At 48.6% G+C, this 12,500-nt stretch overlaps 1 protein-coding gene across 1 annotated transcript in view; it reads left to right on the forward strand.

Moving 5' to 3' along the window:
- adgrg6 (adhesion G protein-coupled receptor G6) overlaps positions 1–12,500 on the forward strand; it is a gene marked incomplete at its 5' end in the record, with an annotated part of 119,249 nt that overhangs the window by 12,374 nt on the left and 94,375 nt on the right. Inside the window, 4 exons of the mRNA XM_083643747.1 lie at positions 5,161–5,508; positions 8,393–8,532; positions 9,495–9,783; positions 11,293–11,466. Of these exons, the coding sequence (XP_083499873.1) occupies positions 5,161–5,508; positions 8,393–8,532; positions 9,495–9,783; positions 11,293–11,466 (951 nt within the window). The remainder of the gene's footprint in view (positions 1–5,160; positions 5,509–8,392; positions 8,533–9,494; positions 9,784–11,292; positions 11,467–12,500) is intronic.

Here is a 12,500-nt window from a genome sequence, read left to right on the forward strand (position 1 = left end):
TTCTATATTTTTCTATAAGTATTTTTCCATTGTGGTATTTTGCCACTTTTACTGAAGTCATGTTACTCCAGGCTGCTGTGAATGTGTGGAATTACATGAATGTAAAGCAGGTGGTTGCTCTGAAAAATCCATGCTCAGTCAGCTTTTCCTGGATAAGTAAGGGTTACAACACACATGCACACGCACACACGCACGCACACACACACACATACACATGCGCGCGCACAGCACGCACGCACACACACACATGCACACACACACAGACGTGTTTGTGACGTCTCCAGTGCGGTGGCTGTGGTTTTGGCTGTGGCGGAGGCTGAGCCTGCGATCAACGGAGGCCATTGTTACTCTGAGCGGGAGAGAAGAAGCATTCTTTCCACTTTCCATTTCAACTCTTGTCTATTGCTGTATTATTATTATTAGTATTATTATTATTCTTATTATTATTCTTATTATTCTTCTTCTTATTATTGTTATTATTATTATTAATTTTATTTTTTGGTGAGCTGGCTCATCTTTCCAGCTGTTGTAAAGATGATGGAAGGCTAACATGTTTCACAATTCAAATTAAAAAGAAAAGTTCCCAAATTGATCGGAGGCATTCTACTGGTTTCTCTGACCAACTTCTAATCATATATTTGTTCATCTTTCTTCATGTACTGTAGCGTAGCCGATGAGTGTTGTTGGACCTTCCTTCCCATTTTTTTTTAACTATTTCAGTCATTTTGTCGGCTTTACAACATATTAACTAAAGCTGATTTAGTCTGGACAAAGACCTACTGCTTTTATATTGATTGCAGTTAGTGGAATTTGAGATGTTTTTTTGCCCTGGCAGTTTTCTATTTTCTTTGACTTTCACTTGTAGTTTTGACCTGCAGAGGGCATCACTGCACCCATTCTTGCTTCCTTTTCTTGCATAAAAACCAATAGAACATCTTCAGTAGAAAACAGAGGGTTAACACTCAAATAGTGGCTTCTCCACTTCAGTCTGCAAGTCTGCACACTGAAGAAGGCACTAGCCAACACTGAGCGTGTCCATGTTTTGTCTGTATTCATGAAAATGAAAATGTTCATGATTTATTCTTACATTTTTATATTTTCCTCTCAAGTACCTCAAGTCAAGTCAAGTCAAGTTTATTTATATAGCCCTAATTCACAAGCATGTCTCAGAGGGCTTCACAGAAAGTATGTCTAGCTAATTCTAGCTAACACACAGTAACAAGAATATACAGAATAAAGATAACATTTGAACAATTGATAATATAGAAAATATAGGAATGAGGGGAGAGCAGAGGAGAGCGCAGGAGAAGGGAGAATAGCAGGGGGAATGTGAGAGAGTGATGGGGTGGGGAGGGTATAGGAGGTGGGGAGGAGCAAGAGGAGAGAGCAGGAGAGGGGAAGGGAGGGGGGGTGTGGGGGAGAAGAGAGCAGGGGGAGGGAGGAGGTGGGGAGAGAATGAGCAATATAGACGGAGGAGAGGGGGGAGGTGGGGAGAAGATAGGAATGTGGAGGAGGAGAGAAGGAGAGATGGGGGTGCAGGGGAGGGAGAGCCAGGGTAGAGAAGCAAGGGGAGCGTCCCACATCCCCCCCCCCCCCCCCCCAGAGAGGACAGAGAGGAGGAGAGAACAGAGAAGGAGAGGTGGGAGGGTGCAGGGGAAGGAGTGCAGGGGGAGAGGAGGAGAGAACAGAGAAGGAGAGGTGGGAGGGTGCAGGGGGAACGCGGGAGGAGGAGGCGGGGGAGGGAACAGACCTCTCCGCCCCCTCCTCCCCCCCCCCCCCCCCCGAGAGGACAGAGGGGAGGAGAGAGCAGAGAAGGAGAGGTGGGGGGGTGCAGGGGAAGGAGTGCAGGGGGAATGTGAGAGAGGGGAGAGGACAGGGAGGAGGAGAGAACAGAGAAGGAGAGGTGGGAGGGTGCAGGGGAGGGAGAGCAGGGGGAACGTGGGAAGGGGCGGCGGGGGAGGGAAGAGCATGGAAGGAGAGGGTGCGGGGGGGGGGGGGGAGTGGGAAATGTGGGAGAGTGGGGAACAGGAGGGGGAAGAAGGGAAAGGAGCGGGGGAAAGAGAAAGAGAGGGGGGGGGGAAGATCAGACAACTGACTACTCTAAGCATTAACCAGAGCTAACTGGGACATAGTATCTAGCTAGTCTACAGCCTAATCTGGCCTATCCTACTCTGCTCTAGTCTGATCTTTGCCTGAACACTAACAGGTCAGCCTTAGGCTGTAGCTAATCTATCGCCTACCTAAACTGTTCTAAACCAACCGGCAGCCCTCGACCAGTGATGAAGAGCACCGATGCCCCCCGCCCCGGCCCCCCCCCCCCCCCACATAAGGCGTGGGAGAGAAGGCCGGGCCGGGACACAGCGGCGTCCCCACACCCCCAGTGAACGCAAGAAAACCTTTCCACCAAATGGATTGCCCCAGTGACTTGGCTTGGCTGAGGAGGAACCTTGTGAGGTCGTTGTGCTACAGGGGCCCAGCAATGGTCGCCTGGGTAAGCCCACCCCCCACGCGACCCGCTCCCAGACCCGCCCCCAGCTAGTGACTGGGAACTGGGAGAGCAGGCCACGCAGGCCACGCGGGCCCACCCAGGCAGTGGACCCAGCGGCGGACCCCCATCCGGGGACTCCCCTCCGAGACAGGCCGAGAGATGCCGGGCTAAACCATGAACAGAGTTTTCCGGCATTGAAACTCTGTAAATGGTTTATTATGGAAATAAAATTTACAGAGAACAGAAAATTGAAAATGTAAAAAAGAGTCCAACAGAGGGATATAAAAATGTAGTTTTTAAATTATCCTAAAATCAGGGAAGGGAGTTGAAAATGTAAAAAGTAGAGTCCAAAGGAAATAGAAAATGTAGTCTTTAAGTGTCCGTAGGTTTAGAGAATACTAGCTAAGAGGAGGGGAGGGGAGGATAAGAGTCGGAGGTGGTGATTAAGGGGAGGGGAGGATAGGAGTTGGAGGTGATGAGGCCGGGGGGGGGGGGGGGGGGTCCCCCCTTAGGCAGGCAGGTGACCAGGATGATGAGGATGGGGGTCGGTGGTGGTGAAGAGCCCGGGGTGTCAGACAGTAGAAGGAGTAGCGGGTAGATGGCCTAGAGTGACGACAGGTGGCTAGGGCGATGACGGCCAGACCTAGGGCTGCAGCGGCAGGGGTGTACGTCAGGCCAATGAAGGACACCTGAGGGGGAGAGAGAGAAGAGAGCGGGGGAATCTGCGCAGAGGTGGAACTAACTCTATAGACAACAATAAAATTAGGTCAAAGCAAAATTTATTAGGATTTTTTATTTTTATTTTTTTGGGATGACTAATACTATACTGTTAATTCAGGTCTAAGTACCACCTAACACCACTGTCAACTACCTCCTGTAGTACCTCCATGTACCCCTAGGGGTAGGCATACCCCAGTTTTGGAACCACTGGCATATACAAATAGACACATATCACTTTACATACAGTGCATTGAGTATTCAGTCACTGTGCATTCAGACAGGGCACAGAGATGTCGTGTTGGTATACGAAGCTGTGAGCTAGTTGTACTTATGATCAGGATTGAAATGTAGGGCACGGAGCCTGAACATTGTGGCATCGGCGATGACATTTCACTTGCTTGATGTCTTCTGGCTGAACTACAAGCATGAACTACAAGCATGGCCACTTCTCAGATTCTGCTCCCACAAATGGTGGAGCGGTTACATCTTTAATGGGAAACAGAACGTTTTCAGCTGACGAAATACTGATGAAGGCCAGACAGATGAAATAATTTGTTGGCAGTGGGAGTGAAGTTATCTATCCATCCATCCATCCATCCATCCATCCATCTATCTATCTATCTATCTATCTATCTATCTATCTATCTATCTATCTATCTATCTATCTATCTATCTATCTATCTATCTATCTATCTACATGTATCTATCTATCTATCTATCTATCTATCTATCTATCTATCTATCTATCTATCTATCTATCTATCTATCTATCTATCTATCCATCAATCATCCATCGCTGGCTGCCTTCTCTAAGAAAGAAAAACTATGTATGATCTAGCTGACATGACAATTGTGTGTAAATGTTGGGGAATTTGTTGCAACGTCGCTAAGACAACTTTCCCAGTCCACTTCTGTCTGGATGTATCAATATTTGTTCAAACGGATTGGTTGATTCATTGATTGATCGATGGATTGATTGATTGATTGCTTGATTGTTTCCTCTGGTCTGCTGAACCTTTACCTAACTGTATGGCCTGTCTTGTCTTGTCTTGTCTGGTCTGGTCTCTTCTTGGTTTTAACCTGATTCCTGGAGTGGCGTCTCTTAAGGATTGATCCTAAACAACTCTTCTTGTGTCTCCTTTCTCCTCTGCTCTTGTCCTCGTCCCTTACAAAGTCAAGGTATTTGTCTCCTCGATACCTTAAGTCCTTTTAAACTCCTTGAATCCCCATGTCTTTATCCTCGTCTCTGGATAGTCGGCAGCATCTCATGTCTTGTCCAACGGACTCCTTATGTCCTTGAATCCTACCTACTTCCCTCCTGCCTCCTAATGGTAGTAAGTGTTTGCCTCCCTTACCTTTTGCCTTTTGTCTCGTCTCCTACTCTCCTCTATGCCCTTGCCTGGCCGCTATCTCCTTGTCTCCTTGTGTCCTTGTCTACTATACCCATGTCTTCTAATTGAAGAAGTCAGTGCTGGTCTATCCCCAGCTCTCCTTATGTCCTTGTCTCCTACAGTATCTCCCCATCCCCTAAATGGTACACTGCAAAAAGTCAGTCAGTCTATTATTGAGTCCTAAAATCATCATGTTATTAAAATGTGTGAAACAATCTGCCAATGAGATTTGATCATTTGACTTGTTTCCAATGCAAATCAAGTTGTCTCAAGTGTCTTTTTATTGGTAGTAATGACTTCTTCTGACAACAGACTGACACTCTTTGCTAGAACATTGCTGAGACAATGAGGCAGCATTGGAAAACAAGTGGAGTGATCTCTCCTCATTGGCACCATGTTTTGCTCTTGGTTGAAGAAAAACAAGGTTTGAAGGCTAAATATGAGGCTAAAGGACTACTGTTTGCAGTGTATAACTCTACCCCAACAACTTCAAAGGAGGTTGTACCTCTTAAACTCATGAATTTGTTATTCCCCGACCAACCATCTGCCCTCCACCTCCAGCGCTGGGCTGCGGCTCGCAGAACTGTAACCTGGTGCTGACGGAGGCCCAGGGGGGCATCACGTCACCCTGCTACCCCCAGGAATACCCCAAGTCCCAGGCCTGCAAGTGGACCATGCAGGCCCCAGCAGGCTTCATCATCCAGCTGTCCTTCCTGGACTTTGAGATGGAGGAGGCTCTGGGCTGCATCTACGACCGCGTGGTGGTCAACACGGGCAACGCCGACATCAAGTTCTGCGGTGTGACGGCCAACGGGCTCACTCTGAACTCCACGGGCAACGTCATGGAGCTGTCCTTCACCTCCGACTTCAGCGTGCAGAAGAAAGGCTTCAGCGCTAGCTTCCGCCACGGTAGGTCCAGGCCGGCCGCTGCCTCTGGGATCCTGTTACTAGATCAAGGTCAAGGGTCAAGGTCAAGGTATCTTTATATTCCCTTATCTAAATAATAGCAGCTGTGGGTGTCTCTCCGCTCAGCACCTGATGGTGGTAACCCCCTGCTGGGTTGTGCTGCAGGGGGCTGAGCCTTCATTAAGCAGGTTCCAGGGTGTGTCGTCAGGCCACGTTCAGCGTCCACATGGAAGCCATGTTAAGGCCTTGCTCAGGGGTGGAGGCGGGATTCAAGACTACGCTCTCCACGCTCTCTCGCTTCCAAAGCACACACGCTAACCTCAACACCAAGAGAGCTAGCTCCCTTGGCGGAGCTGATTACGGGCCTTTATACTGGGGAGTGAGTTTAACCAACAACTCACTACCACTCAGGACTCACGAGGATTCTGACCCACTACATATATGTACTCTAGTATAGTACTCTAGTATAGTACTCTAGTACTACCTGCATACTAGAGCTGAACGGGCTGCAGAAATTCATATTGTGACCATTTTGACAGATACTGCGTTTGCGATATGAATGGCAATTGTTGTATTTAAACTGAAAACATGATCATGATGATAAGGTGATTTTTGCTGGGCGCTGTACCAAACAACTATATGATTTGTATGATTGGTATCAAAAATGGCAGCTCGTGTGATTTGGATATTGCACTTCACCATATCGCGATTTCGGCCTACTGCACACACACACACACACACACACACACACACACACACACACACACACACACACACACACACACACACACACACACACACACACACACACACACACACACACACACACAGACACACACACACACACTGTATATACATTGACAAAGACACACGTGTACATGCATATAGTTTCCTAAAACTTTTTGTTTGTTTTGTTGATTTTGGCATGGCAACAGTTGCTGTTAATAACTGAAAATCACCAAGATTATAGATTATTATATGCAAACTTTTCACATGACAACAGTGATATGTAAACACTGGACTGAATCGGCATCACACGTGCGCACGCACACACGCACACACACGCGCAGACACACACGCACACGCACACGCACACACACACACACGCACACACACACACACACACACACACACACACACACACACACACACACACACACACACAGTATGACATAGTGACCTATATCCACAGTGTTTCTCGGCATGCTGATTTATGTGCGTGTGTCTGTGTACGTGCCTACATACTGTGTGTGTGTGTGTGTCTGTGTGTGTGTGTGTGTGTGTGTGTGTGTTTGTGTGTGTGTGCGTGTGTTTGTGTGTGTGTGTGTGTGTGTGTGTGCGTGTGTTTGTGTGTGTGAGAGAGAGAGAGAGAGAGAGAGCGATGTCTGTCCATTGCTTACTGGCTGTCAGTGTTTAGCACTGAGCCAACAGCAACAGCTAGGGCAGTTCTGCTGGGACAGGCTTGAGGAAATAGCACAGACAGACATTTCAAAAAGTCAAACCTTGGGATCCATCAATGCTCCTGACCTGTGTCCAGCAGTGTATAATCATACACAACACAGCATCAGGTGTTTCGGTCCAGAGCGCCACCTGGTGGATGTATTTGTAGCAGTAGATAGCAGTATTCTGGCAGTCTCGGTGCACCGCCTCATAAATGTCACAAAGACGTTAAATGTGGCTTACGGTTGAAATGTACTTTGAAAACGCCAGGGGGCACTTTGCCCATCCTCCACCCCGACCACAGCGCGCTTACTAACCATCCTCCACCCCGACCACAGCACCCTTACTAACCATCCTCCACCCGACCACAGCACCCTTACTAACCATCCTCCACCTGACCACAGCACCCTTACTAACCATCCTCCACCCGACCACAGCACCCTTACTAACCATCCTCCACCCGACCACAGCACCCTTACTAACCATCCTCCACCCTGACCACAGCACCCTTATTGACCATCCTCCACCCGACCACAGCACCCTTACTAACCATCCTCCACCCCGACCACAGCACCCTTACTGACCATCCTCCACCCGACCACAGCACCCTTACTGACCATCCTCCACCCCGACCACAGCACCCTTACTGACCATCCTCCACCTGACCACAGCACCCTTACTAACCATCCTCCACCCCGACCACAGCACCCTTACTGACCATCCTCCACCCGACCACAGCACCCTTACTAACCATCCTCCACCCGACCACAGCACCCTTACTGACCATCCTCCACCATCATTTGATGGCGTCAATTTAAGACGTTAATAACAATATCATCTGTGAGTTTCGGGTGTGAGATGAGTTGAACTACCGAAAGATGAGAAGATGAGAGAAGATCATTAAGATGCTGTTTTCCAATTGTAAGGGGGAAGTTATGAATGGCTCTCTGATGATGGCTCTTGTATATTTAAATGTGAAGGCCTATAGGTTGAGGCGATGTCTCGTCATAGACGCTGGGTTAGCTGGCTCAGCCTGGCTGGGGGCGTGGTCAGGGTGGGGTAAATCCTGCGTTCTATCCATTCAGCAAAGTTAGAATTTAGCTGCTAGCCCAGCCCAGGCAGACACGGTCGAGGATTTAACCACCGCAGTAAACGCACATCTGAACAGACGTCTTGTGTTCTGCTCTAGAATCCCCAAACCTGTAGTTTAGAGCCGCAGCACCGTCCTTTGGTGAGTCAGCCCATTGAGATATATCGGCGGTTTTACCCCACTCGCGCGCCAGCCGTATAACATTTTGTGGGCGTTCCCACACATGCCGACTGTCTCTATGCAGCCATCACTTATGGTCACTTATGTATATCTACAGTATATATCATTGTGATACTGTGTCTTACTTCTCCCTCTGTCCTTTCACCTTTCCTTAATGACTTCCTTCCTTCTCTCTAGTCGCCGTGGCACTGAGGAACCAGAAGGTCAGCGTAACCGGCGGCAGCGGCAAGGTCACTAAGGTCGCCAACTCTGTTTCCATACCGACACTCAGTCACCTGACGGTGTGCTTAGAGGTGGCACGCTCCAGCCAGAAACAGGTACCACACACACACACGCACATACACACACACACACACGCACGCACGCACGCAAACACACACACACACGCATGCACGCGAGCACACACACACACACACGCATGCACGCACGCACGCATACGCACGCATGCACGTGTGCACACACACACGCGCACACACACACACACAAATGTGTAATTTGGGGCATCCGGGAGATTCCCTGGCTACCAACACGAGGGGCGCAGGTTCAAGCCCCCGTGTTACCTCTGTCTTGGTCGGGTGTCCATACAGGCACAATTGGCCGTGTCTGTGGGTGGGAAGCTGGATTAAGGGTATGTGTCCTGGTCGTTGCACCAGTGCCTCCTATGGTCAGCCAGCGTGCCTGTTTGGGGGGGGGGGGGACTGGGGGAATAGCCTGATCCTTCCACGTGCTACATCCTGACGACTGCACATGTACAACTCTCAACCAGCTCAGTGACCTTGTGGTCTGAGTGTCCGCCCTGAGACTGGGAGGTCGTGAGTTCGATCCCCGGCCGAGTCATTCAGTACCAAAGACTATAAAAATGGGACCCATTTGCCTCCCTGCTTGGCACTCAGCATCAAAGGGTTGGAATTGGGGGGTTAGATCACCATATGATTCCCGAGCGCGGCGCTGCTGCTGCTCACCGCTCCCCCAGGGGATGGGTCAAATGCGGAGAACAAATTTCACACATTGTGTGACAATCAGTGGGACTTTACCTTTACCTTACCCCAGATCAGCAGAGTGGGTGGAGCAACGACCAGGACAGCAGAGGCAATTGGCCAAGTTGAATTAGGGAAGAAAACAGAATTTTTTTGTGTTTTGCTGGTTTTGGTTGTGGTCTACTTGATTCAGCTCCTATGAAAACATAAAGTTGCTATTTATCATTACTTTTGATGATCGTTTTGTATATTTGATGTGTTGAGTGCCTCAAACTTCGCAAATGTTCCCTGGTTCCTCACAGAAAGAGTGGATATTCATGTACAACGATGACGACGAAGACGACGAGGGCTCGGCGCTGAGGTTCGGCTCGGATGGGAGCGGCGTGGAGCTGCAGGTGGATGGACAGGTGTGCTCCGTGGAGTCCATCATCACTTCCTCTGACATCACTTCCTCCATGAAGCCTTTCTGTGTGACCTGGACGTCAGCCAGCGGCCGGGTGGCGCTCTACTTCAATGGAAACTACCGGGCCAAGACCTGCTCTACCACCAGGGGGCGCTCCGTGCCCACTGGAGGACAGTTCAGGCTGGGAGGTAAGCAGCCATAGCCCTCATGGATGAACCAGAGTCTGTACAATAAATGTGGACGTAGCCACTGTCACCTCACCCTCTTGGGTTTGCTTAGAGCAGGAAGTGACCATATTTGGATGAGAGTGTGGAGCTGGGGAGGAGAGGCCTAGCAGACAGCAAGCGGCCATCGCCATTGGCTAGCTCCCTGTCACTAAAAGTGGGCCACCCTTAATTATGCCCTCCCCCCCCCCCCCCAGTTGTCAAGAACGGGGAAATAGACCAAAACTATTTTTTTATCCGCTTTTTTCCTGCTATACTGGAGTGAAGGTAAGAGGAGCCTGACTCTCTCCTGCGCTGGTACAGCGTGAAACACAGATAGTCTGACAAGCGAGACTATTACGGCCGGGACACACATCTTGCGTCTGCTGTGCGTCTGCGTGGCGTCTGCGTGGCGTTACCTGTTGATTTTCATTTCGGAGCCCATGTTAACAGGTTACAGCAGCCACACCACCGGCATCAGACGCGCGGGTCTTGCGAGGCGTGAGACAGGCGTCATCTAGAGAATAGAAGCAATGCCTATTTTTTCTGCTTACCACGCGCGTGTCTCTAGTGTGTCTCTACACAAATAGACGTTTTGATTTGAGACGGGAGGATGAGCTGAGCTCATAGCTGCAGTTCTCCTGCCCTCTGAAAACCACATAGGCTACAACGTGGCTTCGTTCCTCCCCTCCCCACCACACACACAGACACACACACACACACACAAATCAATACTGCCTCGATTCTGAAGTGAGCCCAAGCGATCTTCAGTTAAAATGATAGTCAAGTCAAGTCAAGTCAAGTTTATTTATATAGCCCTAATTCACAAGCATGTCTCAGAGGGCTTCACAGAAAGTATGTCTAGCTGATTCTAGCTGACACAACAGTAACAAGAATATACAGAATAAAGATAACATTTGAACAATTGATAATATAGAAAATATAGAAATGAAGAGAGAGCAGAGGAGAGAGCAGGAGAAGGGGGAAGAGCAGGGGGAATGTGAGAGAGTGATGGGGTGGGGAGGGAATGGGAGATGTTGGAGGGTATAGGAGGTGGGGAAGGAGCAAGAGGAGAGAGCAGGAGAGGGGAAGGGGGGGGGGTGTGGGGGAGAAGAGAGCAGGGGGAGGGAGGAGGTGGGGAGAGAAGGAGAAATATAGACGCACATCTTGCAAACGGACATATGTCAATTTCTTAGCAACCAAACTATGCCTAATTTAATTGGCTGCAAGCCTTTAGTAGATAGCAAATTTAATAAAAGGTAAACTCTATAGGAAGAGAGTTGGCAGACAGACAGCAGCGCGCAGCAGCCACGCTGCCTGTGTGGATGCCGCGGGCGTGCCAGCCGCAGCCAGCACGCCACGCACACGCACTAGGTAGGTACACGCAAGATGTGTGTCCCGGCCATTAGGCTGAAATAAGAGCAGTGTAAAATATGATTGAGTTTTGTGTGAGTGATATAAGCTGGTAGCTGACAGCATCTTCTCTGTCTCCAGGGCAGGACAGCTTGGACGGGGCCGTCTATAACTTCCGGCTGTGGGATTACGCCATGACGGTGCAGCAGCTGGCGGCGCTGACGTGCGACGCTGTGGGGAACATCATCGACTGGGACAACAGCTACTGGGACATCCCGTCTTCACTGGCCCAGACAGACTCCACGCTCAGCTGCAGTGAGTATCTGTCACAGGCAGCGCTGCACAGAGATTAACCCTGTGCAGCGTGTTCACAGAGAGTTTGACCTGATCGTTTGTTACACAATGCAAGACATACATACATACATACATACACACATACATACATACATACATACATACATACATACATACATACATACATACATACATACATACATACATACATACATAAATACATACATACAAACAAACATACATACATACATACATACATACATACATACATAAATACATACATACATACAAACAAACAAACAAACAAACAAGAGCTGTATGTACAGGTACACTGCAAAAACTTGATTATACCAATCATGGTAAATGGTAAATGGCCTGCATTTATATAGCGCTTTTATCCAAAGCGCTTTTACATTCACACTGGTTTTACATTCTTTAGTATGTCATTTTAGGCATGAAAATTGTAGGCGTGGGAATGGCAGGTGGGTGGTGGTCAGACCGTTTCTTTCTTCATCCTTTGTTTGGCTTTTACCACGGTGCTGTGATCAAATTCAGATCAGTCTGGGTGAGATACTTCACTCCTTTGTGCCTGTACACCAGAGGTGTGACCAAGTCAACTTTGCTCAAGTCCCGAGTCAGTCTCAAGTCTTGAGGTCAAGTCCCGAGTCAGTCTCAAGTCTTGAGGTCAAGTCCCGAGTCAGTCTCAAGTCTTGAGTCTTGAGGTCTTAAGTCTTGAGGTCATGACTAGAGATGCAGCGGTATGATTTTTTGACGGTATGATAACCTTGGAGAAAATTACCACGGTTTCACGGTATCACGGTATCGCGGACCTTTATGTATTCTTGTCAAATATGGCACAAAAAAACATTTTTTTTTTTACCATGAACAAAATGATAGTTGAATAGGGACCATGATGACAAAAATATATTTGGCAATGAAGTATGCCACAGCATAATTTAATTATTTGGCATGTTTGGATTTGGGTGCATAGGCAAATGCATGTTGAATTGTTGGCTGGTCTCTGCAGCTGTTGATGTGGATACCCCTCCGCTGGT

The sequence above is a fragment of the Poromitra crassiceps genome (genome assembly GCF_964638095.1).
Source record: "Poromitra crassiceps genome assembly, chromosome: 9".
Classification (NCBI taxonomy): Eukaryota; Metazoa; Chordata; class Actinopteri; order Beryciformes; family Melamphaidae; genus Poromitra; species Poromitra crassiceps.